Below are 19,714 nucleotides of genomic sequence, written 5' to 3'. Positions count from 1 at the left end.
TTTTTAATAATTAAATGAGCATTTAGTACAATAACAATATCTGAGGTTGGGATTGGGAGCAATTCTTTTTCATCTGTTTCTCATCGTCAGTGAAGTAATATGGCACTTACGTACATTGAAGGTTCTCAAAAGAAAAGAAATAAGATCTGAATAAGCTAAACTATCCGAATTAGTGAACTTTCTCTTGGTGACAAATAGCCCCATGGAAGGTATCGGTTAATTCAGCTCAAATCTTTAAGAGGTAATTTTGAAAGGATTCTGTACATGCAGAAAGTTAAACAGAGTAACCAGAGAAAGGTTCCTAATGAAATCTTAGCTTCGGTGGTGAAAAAGTCTGTCTAGTTTTAATAAAAGCTTGATTACACAGTGTTCATGAGGGTTTCTGCAAGTCTGCCCTGATGTCATATAAACTTCAAATTCGGCATAGTCAATAAAAGGCCACTTAATATGGTTTCATATTTTGAGAGGTTTCCCAGTGATTACCCAGCCTGTTTTCTTGCCAATTTGGAATCTGTGTTTGCTGAAAGAGATCATCCTGTGGAAGGTGGTACTTGTACAGCATGATGATGGATAGTGAACTGGTTGAGACCTGCCCCCTCTCCTTCACTTCTTCATTTTGTGACCTTTCACAATTGAGGAGACTGCAGCTTGTCTCCCAGCAGCTGGTTTCTAAATTGGGCCTGAAAAATGTAAGTGTGATAGGTGATATCTGATCAGAACATACTGATTTAACAGCCACCAAAAGGTACAAAAGAATGTAAGGAAAAACAATCAAGTATTGTCTCTTTATCATTGTATCAAATTTCTTCGCACGGTCCCTAGTGAAAGCCTTTACTGATGGCTTTCAGCTATGTATCATTATAATACATACAATAAGCATTACATAATATGAAAAATATGCCATATTGAGCAATGAAACTAGTCTTAGCCAATCCTGTGGCCCATATCAAAATGCTCTCACTAGCATTCACTGTAACAGCACTTCCTCAGATGCAGTAAGTTACGGCATATCGTCAACTTAAAGTTCATACATCTGCCTTAATGGTTTTTGCATATCACTGTTACAAGTAATGGCTGCAATTTCTTATGAAAACAATCCTCTTTTTTTTTTTTCTTTTAGATTATGGTGTAGTGTGATCTTCCACTGCTGTATTTGCTTGGCTGGGTGGGGAAGTCCTGTGTGTGTGTCTGTCAGGCAGTAAGGAAAGGAGAGAATTCCAATTGAAAGAAAAGATAAATACAGTAATGATAAAACCATAAGAATTAACAAGAAGACATCAGCGCTTAACTGATTTTCATTATTGGGTCTTATTGTAAATAGTTGAGTAGACTGCAAGTTTTTTCCATTTAATGGGGCAGTTTTATAGCAAGGAATTTGCAGCATAAATACATCTGAAGTGCATTTACCAGGATGGCAGATGCATATTTCAGGAGTTCAGATACAAGGAGCTTTGAAACAGGTCTTCTCTCTTAATATATATTGATACATCACTAAACAGTTGGGGTGGAAATACAGAGACAGCATTGGAAATCACACCTGCTGTCTTGAAGTGTCAGGGCTTCAGTCTAAGACAAGTCATGAGCTCATGTACTTGAGGAAGGGTTCTCGTGCCCAACTGCTGTTAGAAAACTTCTGAAGTGTGTGAGTTCTGAAGTTACAGCACTGTATTCACTAAGGTACCAACTGCAGAAAATGTCCCATAGCAGTTACCTGGCATCTTTATGAGGGTGATTGTTCCCTGTGATTACTTTCTCTGTGAAATTTTGTATAAATTGAAATTTTGTATAGTTTTCTACAGTTTAGAGATTCTCACTTGTCATTTTGGACAGTTTTGAAGAATACCATTCCAAATACAGGTTGGTGAGGTATTCATAGGCTTAGAGACCTTCAGTCCTTTATTTCCAGTTAAATATTAAAAAAAAGCAAAAACAAAAACAAACAAAAAAAACCCCACCTTAATATGTTCCTAAAATGTTGAGTTATTAAAGGCACATGCCGTAAGATTTGAGTGGCCAAATATGACACAGAGTACTTAGGTAACAGATTATTAGTGTTTTTATATTGATAACTCTGTGTATTCTAGCAAACAGGCATGGTAAAGGGGAAAATGACTGGTGGCCATGGAGTGAAAAGATGTGGACTTGGAAGGGCTAGCAGAGGATAAGGAGGAGGAGAATTGAGGTTGATTGCTTATTAGCAACAAACTTGACCACTAACTGACTGTGTTTAGCAGTGATTTTCTCTTGAAGTATTAGATAAATATCTTGAGAAAGTAAATTGGCTCAATGAAGTCAGTTATTAAAGGTCATCAAAGAGGATCCTGTAGTGACATTTAGCATCTAGCATTCAGACACTGAAGAAAAACAAAATTGTGCTTGAAGTTTGGTGTTTTGCATCCTGAGTGGGAATGATTCACTTCAGCTCCCAAGAATCTCAGCTTCTGCTCAGAGAGCCTTGTGATGATCTTCTAAGCATAAATTGGCAGCCACCATCCTGCTCTTACTGGACATGCAGCAGGTAAAAGAGCCCACTGGGCATGTGTGCACGCACAACAGTTACTGCTGTAAACATTTATGTTTTCTTCAGCCTGCATATTGGTAGGCAAGACATAACAGAGACCTGGTTACAATCTTGTTTACTCGTTCAACACTTTTAAGATATAAATATTTTTATTCTGTTTTTGGATATTTGTCAACCACATCTTGGGTTCAGTGGGAAACCTATAATGTAATGCTTGGCAATGTTTGTATGTTATGAGGATGGTGCCGTGAGAAACAGGATGCCCACATCATAGCCTGTTCAAACAATTTGTCAAAGTTTTACAGCCATGCTCAACACCATGGTATGCAATTGCTTACCTAGCCCTCAGAGCTGCTGTGGAAAGGGCTGGGGAGGCACTCAGCATTATCTTTTAAAGGATCAACTTCAAATGCCTTTTGCTTTGTACCTGGGAAGAATTTTCCCTGATATCAGCACCAGTTTTGCCTCTTGCCTGAGGTCTGAGGTGAAATTGCTCAACCATCTTAAAAGTTGCCAGGAAGGTGACCTTGGTGAAAATTGTATCAGGCATTAAGCTGGGGAAGGATGCAGTATTAACATGTGGGTCTGAAACATGAAACCCTGGAGTGGAAATAAGGTGAGGGCAGTATGAGAAACAACTTATCTGTCTAGTGTTAGATGTATCTGTTGGGCACAGGCTCAAGGGCCAGACTTGTTCTGAGTACTGTTTGCTATGCGCAGTCCAAATTTGAACAGGGCTTTTCTTAAGAGCTTGTGGACAATGTTAATGCGGGTGAAGGGGTGGGAATGCAAATGTGAAATCAGCTGTGCTACACCCATGAAATTAGATTAGCACTATAATTTTTCTTGCATTCATTGTGAAATAAAATGCAAGAAGAAAGAGCTGCTTTAGCAAAGAGGAGAAAAAAACAGAGTGAAGGCAAAGCAGAAACGGGCAGAGCACACATTTGAAGCCACAACTAAGAAGACTGAAAAAGAATGCACGGCTTAAAGGAGGCAGAGAAATAAAGAATAGTTGTACGTTAAGAATAAGGCTATAAAACGTTTTCACCTTTTGGAAAATGCATTCTGAATGCCATCCACCTAGACTCTTGGAGTAGCTTTTTCTGAAACGTGTTTTAAAAGAGTGGTGGTAAATTTGTCTGAAGGACAAGTAGAGCCTCCTAAAAGTAGTCGTGCCCTCTTGAAGAAAACTTTCTTCTCTCTCCTCTTCACATGGAGCTGAAACTATTCCTTTCCTTTCCAACCTCAGTTGCTTCACAATCAGAATTTCGAATCATGCAAAGATGCCTTAAAAGAAAATTGGAGACCAGATCTGTTGTCCCTGTCTTGCCTGCAAGAGGGGAGGCCCTTCTGTGGACACAAGTTTCCCTGAAGTTAGAAAATAGCTACTATCCCTGTCTCATCCACTTCTCTTCTTTGCTTTGGAGTCCAACCCTCAGAGCATTCCTCCTCTTCAGTGTTAACTTGACCTTGCTGTGGTATGAGTCAAACTCTTCAGGTCCTCGGGTGCCCCCAAAGAAGCCCTATTCCAGGACTAGATCCCTTCCACCATATCCAGCTCTAAAATATGTCCTTATATATACCCTTATAAGAAGGTGTCGGCCTTTTTGTCTCTTCTCGATGAAGATTTCACTTCAGAGGGAAACAAGTGAAAACATAAGGGACAGAGAAGCAGTGCTACATATGTACTTCTCCCAGATAAAAACTGTTTGTGTGTTCCAGACTCTGTTGCCTCGTATTTAGGATGCACACTGATCCTCCAGTGTATATGGCAGCCCACAAATATTTGCAAGGAATACAGAAAGTAGGTGGAAATTATCTGATGGCCAGCAATATTTGCAATGCAGGGTGAAGTTCAGGAAGAAGCTGAAATCTCTTTTATCCTTTTTCTCTTGTTCCTTCTTCCTTTCCCAAGTCTAACATTCAAGATTTAGAAAAACCAACGATAAAAAGTTGTTCTGCTTCTGTTTTTCGTGCAGGTGGTGCTTCTGTTAATATAGCAGGGAGGACGTCTGCATAACCTGTGTCCCACTCACACTGCTACATGACCACTGGATAAGACCCCCATGACTGTTTCACTCTCCGTGTACAGACCTTGCCCAACTGTTGCACAAAACAACATCTTTCATCCTTCATCACAGATAGAAACATACATGTTGTGGCATCACAATAAATAGATCAGGATTTGTTTTTATAACCTTTGTCTAACTGTGTGTCGCACTTACAGCTTATCTGTTAACTTCAGCAGAAAGCTGGGATGTTTTGAAGCTTAGATACCACTTCACAAAGTTGGCTGGGAAAGCATGATTTACATAGATGGTAAGATCCACCATGACTGGGACTTTAACTCACAGATTTCCACTATGAAAATTATTAACTTACCCTGGAAGCTTCCAGATTCTTTCTTTTCTCTTGGTGTCCTGTGACCTTTCAGCCTCAGGGTTTAGCACCCACCTTGTTATGTGCTTTCTTATCTCAGTCCTGTTTTTCCTCCTCAAGCTTTAGGCCTGTGTCAGTGCAGTTGCTCCTGTCCATCAGTGATAGATACAGAAGTGTACAGACTTGTGATAGTGGATAACTGCTAAATCTTTGCCAAGGAGCAAAGCGTGCATATTTAAGATATAAAAGTAGCCTTTCCAGTGAGTACCATAACAGAACACATTTCTACTTCTGTTATTATTAACTCCCCTAGCAATTGATTTAATAATATTTCCTTTGTGAGGTTTGTTTAGTGTTTGTTTATTTGTTTGTATATTCAAAACTCCTGTGTTACATAAACATTTCAGGTAGGAATATTCAGCCTGCAAAATTAAACATGTACATTGGATAGCAGTGGAGGTGTTGAGTTTTTTGAGTTGAGGTATGTGGGGTTTGGTTTTACAGGACCCAGGCTTGTGGGCTTGTGTACAACGGAGAGAGGACTCATTTTTCCCTCACAAGTTCTGCCCAGCAAGTGGATGGTCTGATTTTGATTAGGGCTTTTAGATGCAACAGTGATACAGCTAACAAGAAAATGATGAGTTGGTGAGTAGCTGTGTGCAGTGCTATCCCCTAACATATTGTCAGAATGCCAGAGTTGTCAAAAGTTTAAGAGGTTAACAGCTCAGAGGTGTTCTCCTTGAGTGGTGGTAGTGGAGCCTGGTGCTTTTACAAGTGAAGGAAGGTGTTGGGAGTCCAGCTATGGTAGTTTATCTCTGTTGTATCCATAAAAAGAAAAAAGGTAATTTTCCAGTTTGTGCTGCCTCTTGCACTTAGCTGTTTTGTGCAGCAAATAAGTCCTATTGCCACAATTAACTATCAGCCAATTTACCATATTTGGATTCCAGAAACAAAATGCAATGTTTAGTTCAGCTTTGAATGGCAAGCAGTTCCTTATGGAGCTTAATTGTTTTGTTTACATGTAGTTAGTTACTTACCATGTGGTAGGAACAATGGACTGACTGGATTGTTTTACTCGTGATCAGAAGGAGATAAAACACGGGAAACAGTGAGGCTGGATTTCTTAAACAGACTGCACATCAAATCTAGACTCCGCAGCTGGTTGCTGCATTGAAAACTTGCTGCATGGTGTACTGTTTGTCACATTTGTGCCACTCTGTGCTATATTTCAATTTCTGAAAGCTGAGTGTCACCTTTCTGAGAGATCTCGAGTCTGTGACCAGACCTGTCAGACTGCATGCAGTAAACACGAGGCTATCACAAGAGGCTTTGGCCTGGATTTCTGTCATGTTGCAGCAAAGGCAGCTGCTTTTCCTCTCCTCAGTAAGGAGGCATGGCAGGTACTTGAGGGAAAATGAGCGTTGGTTTCTTGACTATCCACAGCTCTTGTGGAATCAGGGAGCAAAGCAGAAGATGCTCCACTTGAGCCAGATATCTGCCAGCCAGTTATGCCTGCTGCTGAAAGAAGCCCTTGTGAAAAGGGTGCTCCAGCCATCCCACTGTGCTCATTATCATCCACTCTTCCTAACTCAGGCACTGCCTTGTGATCCAGCATGACAGGACTACATGACCCAACGCATGTTTTCCTGCTTATAACTTGAGATGGCCATTGATAGAATAGCAGAATAGCAGAATCTGTCAGAATAGCAGAGACAAAAGGATTTTTTTGCTTAGAACTCATGCTCTGATGGAGTCCCCAGCATCTCAAGGGAACATGGGGCTGGCACCAGGTTTCCCAGTGTAGCAGAGTAATGTGAGGATATTCCAAAGATTTTTATCTGTTTGCTTCTTTGTTTCACTGACGGCTTTCCCCCTCAAAACATCTGAACCAGAAGTCCAAAAAACGTTTGCTGAGAAAGACTTAGTTTTTACTTCAGGTGGTTTCTGTAGGTGGAATGGGAATGCTCAGTTATACCTACTTATACTTAAGGACTAGAGTGGGTGTTTTCTGTTAATTTACCTAAAGTTGAGTATGCTGCACCCTTGTTAATAAGTGGAGCAAGCCTTTTTGCCAATGCTACAAATCAGAAAACAAGATTCTAAAGCCTTTCATTTTGTGAATCTGCATGTAAATGGGAATAAAAATAGAAGCATGGAGGAGCGCTTGTACTACAAACCAATAGAGCCTAAAATCATATTTAACCTACTGTTTCATGACTGAATGGTCATCTGATGGGTATAGAAGTGTGCTCAAATCCTAGATGTAGTTTACAATTGCCACCTCAACTTGAAGAGAAGTGAGTAATTCTTTATATCTTTTATAGGAGTATATCTCAGCAGTTGTTGCTCTCTCTAGGCTTCAGTGCAGATATAATGTAGGGCAGAAATCTTTCCTCTGTGTTTGTGGCATGTAATGCAAGTATCTCAACGAGACCATAATGAGAGTGGTATTCTAGAGAATACCAAAAGTTATCATTACATCATTATTTCCTCAAACTGACAGACTAAGAAAGAAATTTAAACTCTACTGAAGATTAAGTAGTAAGAGCCCTGTTCTTCCACCACTGCCCAGATACAATGTGAGCTGCTTCTAAAGCTGGAGGCTTTTCCAATAAGGACTACTGTTTGTTTTGAACTTACTAGCTTTTAGAAGCATGGTATAAATTGAAAGGCTAGCATGTCTGCTCTTGCTTTGTCAATATTCTCTTTGTGTACCAGATACCAGTAGTCATCAATATATCCAAACACTGAAAACAAATAAACTAAAAAACTTTAGAAGTGTATCTTTGAAGAGGAAAAAAAACTCACAAGAATCAGTTACATTTCTCACAAGAATTCAGCATCTGAGTTGGGGCTTTCAGGAGGCTGACCTGGAAAGTTTCCAAATGTGACCCTCATAGGGATTTTCATATTGTGGCTGTTCGCACTGTCCTACAGATTGATTTTTCTTATGCAGCCCCTAGCCTGATGTTTCACCTATTAAGTTGCCCTCTGTGGACAAAACTCTGGGAACCCCTATGTTAAATAATCATCCAAGAAAATCTTGATTTTGGAAGACAGACTGAAAAAGATAATCTGTTTTGTCGAGTATTACCACACCTCTCCAAACATACAGTCTCCTCGTCTAGATGATCTCATGCATATATCTGTCATAGTTTTTGCTTTGCTTTGAAACAGCAATTGCAGCAAAACAGTAATGTATGTAACATATAAAAAGTTCTTGGGTGAGATCCAGTACAAACATCTCATGGTGAAATCATTCCTAATATTATTTAACAGGTACCTGGTGTTTGGTCCAGAGAAACCGGTCACAAGTATGTGTTCCTTAAATGAATGGAAGATATGAGATTGGACATTCTGTGAATGTAGGGCAAGGAGACATGGATCATAATCTGTCTCTCACCAAGAGTTGTCAAGTACATTCCTCCTCTGCTGTTGGCAGTGAATTGTTGGTACTGTCATAGCTGCTAAACAAGCAGGAACTCTTCAGTACTCCTTACCAAAGCAACCTCATTTAGAAACTCTCTCTGTGCTCTCTGGGAGGAGAGGGAAGCAATATTGCAAATCTCTAGCTTAAAGAAAAACATCTGGTATTACAGAAGTTAAGTGAAGGTTAACTAACCTGCTGGAGCATCACAGGCTGGAAACCTGAACGTTCTGGCAGATGTCTTCATTTTGGGAACTGAGCAGGTAGCAGTCCTGCCAAGTTGCCATGGTCTTTCTCACACTGTGGGAAGTAGCACTGCTGCCCGGAACTACAAGCATCCTAGATGAGAAAGTGAACAAGGTAAGAAGTGACTCCATAAAAGTAAATACCTAGATTAAAAAAAAATAAAATCAAAAAGGAGAACAAACAGACAAAAAAGAGTAAAAAGCAGCTTGAACCCAGTTGATATTGTGCTACCTTCGGGAAAAGGTGTGGGTGTTTCCAGTGAAAGAGATAATACCTACCTATGATTAAATCTAAAAGAAAAGCAAACAAACAAATAAACCCAGCAGTCTTACACAATTATTGTTTTTCAGCTTTCAAAACTGTTGTTCTGGAAAGTTTTTGCAAATGGTTGGTCCAAAACCTAGGCTGATCAAATACATAAATCTGCCTCCAGTTGCTTGGAAACAGGGAATGCCTGCTGTTAAAACTGATCCTGGAGGATCTAGGATGGAAGTTCGCACATAAAATAGACATTTTTCCCCTTTTTCCATGTCTCAGAGCAGCAACATGAGAGTCCACAGTAAGATCTATACATCCAACCACATGCATAGTATAAAAAGTACCCTGAGGTATTTTATGACAGATAAAAGTTTATTGTAAATGCTGTATTGGCATTGGGGTTGCTGTGTCTGTACTGCTAAAAGTAGGGGAAAAAATATCAGTACTCTCTGTAAAGGGTAGCATGCACCCATTGCTCCTGTTTTTCTCCAGCCAGTTTATTATGGGCCATAGTAACTATGTTGTGTGTCTGTTTTTGTTTGTGCTATGAGGGATAATGAGATTAAACAGTAGATATTTTGACAGAATGTGGTGGGAGTGTTTATTCTTTTGCCTTTGTTCTGTTCTCCATGCAGCCTACTTAAGTGATCATTTTCTATATAGGTGAGTCTTACAATTTTCAAGTTTGCTTGTTTGTTTGTTTGTTTGTTTGTAAAAGATCCCTGAAAAATGAGGTGTTCTACTTGTATTCCCAGAATGCTTTTTTCCTGCAGAAGATCTGTTTGTATCCACCCATATGTCATCTTTTTTCTTTGTCTGTAATCTGTCTTTGATATCTCCAGGCAACCAAGAGATTGGCCTTTAATCTATCTCGAGCTCTTGAGTATTACTCAACAGTTGTGTAAAGCTTCTTTCTTCTTCAGTGAAGGTAGCACCAAGTTAGGAGTGTGTAATGGGTTGGGCTTTTTCTTTTGCCAGGGGCTGTGATCTTATAGGTCTGAAGGTGGAGAGGAATGTTCCTCACTTCATTCAACACAGGTGCCTGAGAGTCCTTTCCTCCTCCAGTCCTCTCAGGATTCCCATTAGGGACTTTCTTCCCTGGCTTTTCTTCTGTGTGACCAGGTAGGCATTGTAACATGTACATGGCTGGTATGGACAGTAGCCCTAAAATATAGTGGAAAGAAATGGACCTAACACATTGTCTATTTTCTTGCTCCTTGGTCAGAGGCTGTTGTGGATCTAAATGAAAAGTTAGCCCTTCTAACCTGGTTCTTCACTGAACATTTCCTATGAAGATGCCAGGCTTAATGACTTGGTTTGAGTATCATAACCTCAGCGCTTGTGATTGCCCTGTGGTTGGGTCTTCAACTTCGTTCTATAGCTTGATGTTCTATTCTCCTGAAAATTAAGCTGTAATGAATGAAATGTTTGCATCAGTGCTTTCTTACGAAGATGCACAGGCTGGTTTTGAAGATAAATGCTTGCCTGCAGACAATGTGCTAGGCTGAAGTTCACTTAAGAACATTTTTTTTCTTGGAATGGCTCGTGTAACTTCTTAGCATACAAGAAATTATTAAGCTTTCACTTCCTCCACTCCCATTTCCTGTTTGGATGTTGAAAGGAAGCCCTAATTGCTAATTTGTGATTAGCCAGCAACCCAGACCAAACTTATTCCCATGGGTTCACACGGTGCTTGCCTGTGCACATGCTGCCTCTGTCCATAGCAAGCAGTTGAGTCTCACGTTTCACGGTGGGAGCTGTAAACAACCTGCTTTTCTTCTCGGGAATTCATTGCTTGTGTTTTGGGAGCAGAGGTGAAGGAGACGTGGAAACATTGGATGCTGTGAGAGAGAGGGGAGGCGAGAGTTTCCTCAATCTTGCTTGCCCAGGAGATGGCGCTGTGCAATAGTGGGATTTTTACCTGTGATGTGGTGCTGTTGGTAGGGTGATGGTGTTTTGAGATGCGACAAATAAGCAGGGTTCTTGACTTGGTGTCAGCACGATGTCCTGTACTTCTCGTAGGAGGCCAAAGCGCTCCGTTGGTTTGAAATTTGCTTTGCACCCCCATTTCAGGGAAAAAAAGTATGTATGTATAGTACATGCCTGAAAAAAATGGTCTTTAGAGCTGCTGTAGGATCCTTCTTTCTGTCCTGTACATACTGGTGTATGCTCCTGTTCACGTACCAATTGCTTTGGTATTGTGCTTGTAAACGGAGCCCGCAGAGCTTTAAGGCATCTATGACCACACCTGCAAATGCCTGAGCTGCTTCATACTGCCAAATGCAGGCCAGCACAGCTGAGCTACATCAAGAAAATCCACCTCTTCTTCCTTTTTGTAATGTTGATAAGCTTGAGAGTGTTTCCTTTTCTTCCTCAAGTAAGAACCTGAGATTGAGGGAGTGTACAAACCTGAGGAGATCTTCTGATCTTGGAGAGGATTTACTGCTTTATAAAATCTGAGGTAAAATCTTCCGGTTTTAATTCTGAATAAGGTAAAAATGGGGTATTTATTTCTTACCGCACAGAAGTGTTGTTTTACAAATGTGTTCCTAACATATTTAAAGCGAGAAATACAATGTGAATGTTAAATGTTTTTGTTACTATTAATTTAATCTTAAGCGGCCTGTGTGTCTGTAACAAAGGCTTCGTAGCAAACACATGCCCTTTGAAATAACCTGACCCTTTCCACTTCTTCAATCATTAATGGTTTCCTGGCTCTGCGTTTTAGGAAATGTCGTCATAGTCTGAAGGAACCAATAAAAACATAAGTCACCTATTTTGTCTGATCATTTTATGCCAGGATGTTTGAAGCGGGAAGCTGTGGAGGGACGGGAGGGGACTAATATGTGTGGATGGAAGATGTAAAAGTTTTAATACCATTTTAGTATCGCTTTGCATATTAATCCTCTAGTGCTGTGTGAGCAATAGTATTTTTGGAGTTTACAGGTAGGGACTCAAGATAGTTTTAGCAACTAGTTAACTAGGTTCTCTCCTTCTTGACCATGCATCGCTGCAGTGCCTGAGGAAACGAATGTCACATGAACATTTTGCTCATTTTGGGCTTATGTTTTCTTCTACTAGAGAAAGAGAGTTCTTTTATTTTTATATATACATACATATATATATATATATATATATACACATATATATGGCATTGCCTTAAAACAAAAGATATTGGTAAAGGATTATGGAAAAAATACTCAGACATTGGCTTGTTAGGTGTGGTCAATGCAGATTGTTTCTCACTATATGGGAAATATGATTACTTGAATTATGGATCTACTGTATAAAAATCTTAATACAAAGTATTATAATAGGACATCATGAAAGGCATGCTATGTCTGTAGCATGCATATAGTGATGCGGTGCTCCATTATAAATGCCACCATTTGCAATGGGCGAAACCCCACTATCCTTAGAAGATTGTGATTCTCTCCTTACCAAGTCAAAGCCTCCAGCAAGTGAGTCCTGACTATGATCTTTTTGGGTCTGCAAAGCCACTGTGCAGGGTAGTTTTTCCCCTGCACTACTCCCTTCCCTCATGAGTTTCAAAGTACTTGTCAGAGCTTAGGTGAGCTATGTCATTCCTATTCTAATGTGTGGCTGCACAGAGCTGGAAAAGGCTGCCAGTCCACGTTCATCCTCCATCTCTTTTCAGAGTTCCTTCAGAGAGAACCAAAGTTTATGCCTGTTTTTGGGAGGCAGTGCACTGTATTTTCTCTTCTCTATTCCATCAACATGGGAGACGAGTCTAATGTTTGTCAGCAATCTAGAGAAACTGAAGAATAACACTTACTTCATCCTCCACAGCTATTTTTTTGGAGATGAACTGCAGCACTGAGACAAACAACCACCACCAGTGCACACTGTAGCGTAATGTCTTGCACAGCCTTTCCCCTCTTTGTTCAACTTTCTGACTAGCAAAAGTAAATACAGTCTCTTCACCTTTTTGCTGTAGCCTCAAATGGAGCTGGTGTGCAGTTGTCAATTCACAATTCACTAAAAATTCCACTTGTGTGTAGCCAGCAGTTCAGGCGCTGCAGGCCCATGTTCAAAATTCCTTGAGGATTTCTGAAATGTACAAAAAGAGGTCATGGTTCCTGAGTTAACTTGGGATCAGAGTCCAGTCCAAAGGGGAATTACTACTGAACTACTATTTTTATGTGTTGTGAATCAAACAAGGTGTTACCACAAGAGCTGTGCGGTAGGCTAATGCCCCTCAGTGAGATTTGATGTTAATTCTTGCCAGGCATCTGTCCCATGTGGTTTTAGGAGGCTTTTTTTCTCCTCCTCTAAACTTTATGCACCATATACTGGTTCTTGTTCTTTCTCCCACCATGTGTGTGCATGAATCAGCCCCATGGTGGAGGTGATACAGCCTGCTGTTTTCTACTTGCTATTGTCATTTGGAGATACTGCTTTTATATTAGCAGCAGTGGCTCCCTCACTTTGTGCTTGGCAAGAAGATTGATTATCCTGTTCTTCTTCATATGTACATTTTGTCAGGTCAGGCCTAGGTTTGTCACTTTGTACCTGGCTGTGAGAGACCCTTTTCAAATACCCATTTGTGCTAGAACTGCATGGGATTCCATATGGGAGTCAGGATCTCTGTGACATTGAGGTTATTGCTCAGTCTCCAAAACCTTTAAATATTTTAGGAGAAGCTGGGGTGAGGCATTTTTCTTCCATAGAGTAACACCACTGATGTCCTGAACAACCATATGCGTTGAGCAGGATACAGAGGTGAAGGAAAAAGTACAATATTGCCCTTGTTGCTGATCCCCCAAATCAAATTCAGAAAAAAGTGCCTGTGGCAGGTGTTCCTACCAACTGTCCTGAGCTATCTGAAAAAGCAAGATTCCTTCTACTCTTGCAGTCTACCATGCCCTGATTTCATCTCCATTAAGTGGCTGTGGGCCTCAGGGATGTGGAGAATTTGGGCTTTTTTTTCTTATTTCTACTCCTTCGATTGTTGGGGCTTGAGGAAGGAGGAGAGCTGCGCAGTTAATAATTCATTTATCTGCAAATGGGAGCATTCTGATTTGTACTGACTGCAATTAAACTGTCACAAGCTGTGCATGCACCTGTGCTTTTAAAATAAATATCTTATTCTTCCATTTAACATAATAAAATGTGACCAAAACAAGAACCAGATTTAAAAACAGTGTTAATAATTTTTAGTTCCCAGCTTGCCCTCTATTTCTCTCAGGGTGTTGCTGATGGCCGGAATTTCTTTACTTACTGTAGGTACTTTGTTGGGTTTTTTTTTGTTTGTTTGTTTTTTAAAAAGAAAAGAGACCCACAAAAGCAAACAATAGAACTCTCCCAAACTAAAAACTATTCAATCCCACCCAACAAGATTAGTGAAATTGAAACTGGAGAGGAGATGAAGGCAGGCTATTCCCTTACATTGTATTCATATTCTTGTGTCCTAATATGCGAGTTGGCCATAGCAGCTGTGTGAAAATGAATCTGACCCCTTCTGTTAAGCTGAATACCAATACCCTGTGGTCTCAGTGTTTACATCAGATACAAGGAAGAGGCCTTGTCTTTGTAAGTGTCTGTGCGGAGCCTACAACATTTCTGGCTCTACATAAGTAGTAATAATAATAAGGCCAAAACTTCTCCGCCAGCTAGTGAAATGAAAATGCTGTACTTCACAGCTATGTCAGTGGAGAATTATATTTCATTAGAGCTGATATTAAAAACCTGATGTCAGTTGTGAAATGTGGCTGACTTCAAATTTGCAAAGCACATAGGAAATTTTTTCGTAATGCGTTGTCACTTCAGAAGTCTGGCAGTCATTTAGGTTCACTCATAAAACTTTAAGCTCTCAAAAGAGGAAAACCCCACAGTTATTTCCCCCAAACTTTAAAAGCTTTACTCCTACTGCAAGCGCTGTTTTATAATACATATGCAAGTAATGTTCTGGATGCTTCAAATGGCAGCAGTTACGGGGGCCTTTAGTCTGGAGAACAGAATTGAGTAGTCATGAGAAACAAGGTATTTCAGACATTTAAATGACAGCATTTTAAAAGTTTGTGAGCAAGATAGGCAATAGTAGTCTCAATTGTTACAGGTTATTAAGTACGGAAGTCTATTCTTTTGCCTATTTTTCTTCCCAGTTGGTGGCGTACAGGCTTGCTTTATTGGGAATGAATATGTGCATAGCAATTATTTTGAATTGGTTTCAGTGGGTCAATAAGCTGCATAAGTTTCTATGCTAACCTTGTTTTCACAAAATTCTGAAATTCTTTGAAACCATACTTGTACTTATTAGTCATGGTAAAGATGTGGGGTGCACAGTTGTCAGCTTCTCCAAATTCTGAGTGTGAAACTTTTTTAAAAGGGAAAAATTCTCTTACATTTGCTTGCTAGTTAATAATTAAATTTCTGATGCAGTTTGTGAATATGGTTACTTCTGTGACAGTTAGATTTATTGTAGGAAATTGTAAGTAATACATCATTCTGGATGGGTTTTTCTATTCTGGATATTTTTACTCAGATGTAGAAAACTTGTGAACATACATAGAGTGTGATTTGTAATAGAAAATGATACTATGGTTGAGTAAATTGAAGTTGTTGGCTGACAATGTAGTAGTAATAATAATAATAATGATAATAATAATGGTTAGTTTCCTACTGATTTGTTTCCTTTTCTGCTTGGTTAGTTATATTTCCACAGTGACCCAAGCTTCACTGTGCTCCCTGCCAAACATTCCACCAGGCTGTTGCATCTAACCAGAAGCAATGCTGGTATTGTATCACCAGACAAGATGTGTAATAGCAGAGTTTGCCGATTTTTTTTTTCTTCTACACGTGCTCTGATTATAATCTTTTGTTGTCTGCTGTGACTTCTCACCAGGTTTTTAGTAAACTTGGTGTCTTCAGGACTTCCCTCTCCCTTTTGGAACTGGCCAACAGTGAGTGATAAGGGACAATGTCTGACAGAGCACTGTAAAGCATACAATGCAAAGCTTACTTTTTTAGGAAGCAGTACTGAATCAACCTTGTAAATCTGTTCTTACAGGTCTATCTAATAGTTCATAGTATTTCTTAAAATTCATTGCATTTCATGGAATTGAAACAGTGAGTCCCAGTACTGTGAAGGCTGTTCAGCAGGCAGACAGTGGTGAAATGCAAGGTAATCCCTGACCAGGCAGATTTAGCTGTTTCATTTTGAATTTGTCAGCTGATTTGTACGAGCAGGCTGTCTCCAGGGTGAGGGCAAGGAGCCGGATGCTTGTGTGAGGGTTAGCTCAGCCTGTGGGATCAGGGCCTAGGTAAGGGAGTTTGTGTTAGGGTTATCAATTCTGAGGTGGGTGGAAATGAGACAGGTTGGATTTGGAAAAGTTCCTGAGGTGTGCATCTGTTCAGCTTGTTAACTTTGTGCACTCAGGGACTGTAAAACAAGGGACAAACACTTTGTTTTTCTTCTTCTTTTCTTCCTTTTTTTTCTTCTGATGAAGGCATTAAAACACTCTGGAAGCAGAAAACATTCTCAACTTTTATGGATATGTGGTCAGCCAGCTCTTGCTTGTTCTTTTTATAAGCAGTGTTACTTAATTGGATGAAGTTGCTTCTCTTTGATGTCAGTGTGTGTGTTTATTCTTACTGTTGCCATGGCACTGGTAAGACAGATATGTTCTGTAGATGTGTTTGAGCTCTTATAAGATGTGAGGTTTTATTTTCAGCACTGCATTTGTAGCATGATACCGATTGCATGTTTTGCATACCTTACCGAAGTTGCCCTTATTGAAGTTTCTGTTTTATTATTTCTCATTAGCCATATGTTAGTCTGTTTTACATGCCCATGCTTGCTTGCATCCATGAGAGTTTGTATCTCCTAGGGCTTTTGTATTTTGGGGTATTTTATAGATTAGTAGATACTTACAGTTAGAGACATTATGTCATGTTTGCAATCTTATATAAACATAAACCATGGAGCCTAATCTAGCATTTCTTTATACAACTCAATAAGCTTGGCTGAGCTACAGCTTATCTTCTAAGGAGATGCCCCATATTGATTTAAAGGCTTCAGGTGATGGAGAAACTAACATGTATTGCTTATACAAGTTATTAACTATAACTCATTACTGAACATAGTCACTGTTAAAAAATGCAGCTTTTCTTAAAATAAAGTTGAGCAAAACAACAGCAGCAGCAACCACAGCCAAAATCAACCATTTCACTCTTTTCCCCCTATAGCGAGATTTTCATCATGCCAATTCAAATCAAGTAACTTAATAGTTTAGTTTTACTTCTTGCTACAATAGAAATAACTTCTGGGAAGCTTGAAAAGTTTTTCAACTGAATTTCACAATTGGGAGTGTGTTGGAGTTCGTAGTCATTTGTGGAGCGGCCTGAGACACAGTGACACCAGTGTTGAATTTCAGTTTTCCTCAGCTATGCATACCCATTATTTTAATGAGACCTATAGCTAAATTCAATGAGAATGCAGTTTTACTGTCTGATGTTAGTCTGTTTACCACAGAAGAAACTGTATGTTCTGTTGAGGGGTTTCAGGAAGAAACCCAGTCGCATTCTACATGCAGATATAGGATAGTATAGAAGGAAGCAAGAATTTCATATCAATCTTTTAAAGTAGGACTTTCAATGTTGCTTTTCCCTGCTTTTCTTTCTGTCTGTCTTTCTTTCTGTCTTAAGTAGCATCCCTAAGAGTTGCTGGTAGCTCTCTAACGCCACAGCTTTGAAGGAATGATGAATAGAGAAGACCAAACTACCAAAGCAGTCATAGCTGTTGCTGGGTTAGCAGGGTCTTATAGAACATCAAGTTTTTGGCAGTGGATGCAAGAAAAATGCAGAAGCATTATGTGCCATTGCAGAATGCAGAACATAAAAAATCATGTTTTTGAGTTGCAGTGATGACAAACACAGAGGTTGGATTAGAGGGTGGCAGCAATCAACTGCCATTTATATGGGATATCTACAATTTAACCTAAAAGATGAGTTGAAGGGACAGAAAAAGCTCACCCCTCTGTTTACTTTAAAGTTTGTAGTTGCTGGAAAATACTTAGGGGCCTCTGAGTTAAAAGTAGTTACAAATGAAACTGCTACTCTCAACTGTTTCCTTAACCCTCCTAACCTGAAGTCATCCTTTGGTATGTGCACAGGCAGACAACTCTGCAGTAACTTCTTTAAACTTTGCCAAGTGGGGCTATTTAAGGAAGAAGGAGCTAGTGATTTGTGTCATGCCTCTTCACGTTGGTATGTTCTCATGGCTTGTTTCTTTTTTGTATGTTACCATGAGATGAAGAGACTGTTTTTCCCTATGTATGTACAAAACATTCATTTCTAAACTCTAGACTTTTTCTGACTGTTGGTATGCTCAAGTGTCATTCAAGTTGACAAACGTGAGTAAGAATCAACCCAATCTTGGTCATGGCTGTGGCAGGTGGGTTTGTTACCATCCTTTTGTTGGGTGACCCATTTCCCATTGCAGATACAATCTGAAGACTATTGTCATTTGCTTTGTTCTTAATTCATGTGCTGTTTATAAGCTGATTCTTGTATTTGTTATGAACATGTGTTCTTGGGCCATCTGTAGTTTTCTTGGGTTTTTTTTTTTTTTTTTTTTTTTTTTTAGGATTTGGTGTTTATTCCTGCTGTAAGATGCTTTCATAACAACTTTTCTTGTGTTGATTTCCTGCACTTATTTATTACTTTGAAATTTTGAAATTTGTCTGCATCACTGCTGTTTCCTAATTGTGAAATGAACTTTCCAGTAATCAGTATGTTGATTTTTTTTTTTCGTTATTGTTTTTAAAATCTTATTGTTCTGCTTTTCAATCACCCCTTTTATTTTATTTCTTTTTGCTGATGTAATTTTTTTTTTTTAAGTGACAAACCACTATATTAAGTGATACAGAAATCCAGAAATGTTTCAGTTTAATTCACTTCTTCGGGGAGTATGCTATAAACAGTCTCTGCTTGTAAAAGAGAAAGACTATATGCTGTCAACAAAGAGGAGGTACATTTCCTATTTAAGAAGAAAAGTGAAAAAACTGCAAATTGTCTGAGGGCACTTGGGGCTGCCTCCTTCCAGGAGTCCTGGGCAAGCAAGGTGAAGCACAGACACGCATGTAAACCAGGCATCAGAGTAACTGGGACCTGTGAGGCCTAATGCAGAATAATGCTGTTGTTTGCATACGCAGGACTCTCGTTATCCCTCACTGTCTTGTCTTCTGAACTATACTTTAAACACAGTGCTTTGCTTATTCCTAATGAAATTATTTGTTGGCATTTAGAATTGTGTGGTATCTTTTTTTTTTTTTTTTTTTTTTTTTCTCTTTTATTTTTGTTAAAGCAGAAATAGCAAAAGTCATAAGAGCATCAGACTGAAAGATGTTTTGGCTCTTTAACTTTAAAGAAATAGTAACATCAGCTCAGTTGAGCTCCCTGGTTCACATCTGGTGAAAGAGAGATTACATATTTTTCCTCATGCTTGGAAAGAGTTGGTCCCCAAAATTTCATCAGGCTGCTGTGTACAGGCCTCATTCAGCCTTATGTACCCAGATTGACCAGAAGGGCCAATGTCTGTCTTGTCTTCTCTTGAAGGGATGTGTTAAATCAGTTGAAATGTTCCCTTGTGTCAAATTAAGCTCATGAAGTATTGCTTGGGCCAGACTGGAGAGAGGAAGAGTAAGTGTTAAATTAAACGTTAAATTCTTCAACCATTAATAAACTAAAAGTTGGTGATTGCAGAAAAATGCCTAATGCATTCTCCTCTAAAAAGAAGGATGATGGAATTCAGAAAATCCGTTTTTTGAACATTTATTTTCATGCTTTCTGTGAGGATTGTTTGGTCTGATCCTGGTTTCTCTGTTTGTGTTTCTGATATAAATGCCTTTCATTCTTGC

General features: G+C 39.4%; 2 protein-coding genes across 3 annotated transcripts in view; one reads left to right on the top strand and one right to left on the bottom strand.

Annotated features, from left to right (window-relative positions):
• The window catches only part of CMSS1 (cms1 ribosomal small subunit homolog), a 110,009-nt gene that overhangs the window by 26,936 nt on the left and 63,359 nt on the right, over positions 1–19,714 (top strand). The window lies entirely within an intron of this gene.
• FILIP1L (filamin A interacting protein 1 like) overlaps positions 1–19,714 on the bottom strand; it is a 196,490-nt gene that overhangs the window by 141,044 nt on the left and 35,732 nt on the right. Inside the window, exon 2 of one of the 2 annotated variants that reach the window (XM_052664688.1) lies at positions 8,526–8,669. In XM_052664688.1, the coding sequence (XP_052520648.1) occupies positions 8,526–8,577 (52 nt within the window). In that variant the 5' untranslated portion in view covers positions 8,578–8,669. Of the gene's footprint in view, positions 1–8,525; positions 8,670–19,714 lie in introns of those variants that run through there. The other variant, XM_052664703.1, reaches the window with a different exon arrangement.

This window comes from Tympanuchus pallidicinctus, unplaced genomic scaffold, assembly GCF_026119805.1.
Source record: "Tympanuchus pallidicinctus isolate F22 unplaced genomic scaffold, pur_lepc_1.0 scaffold10, whole genome shotgun sequence".
NCBI classification, from domain to species: domain Eukaryota; kingdom Metazoa; phylum Chordata; class Aves; order Galliformes; family Phasianidae; genus Tympanuchus; species Tympanuchus pallidicinctus.
Note: the sequence above shows the minus strand (reverse complement) of the source record. Positions and strands in the feature narration are given on the sequence as shown.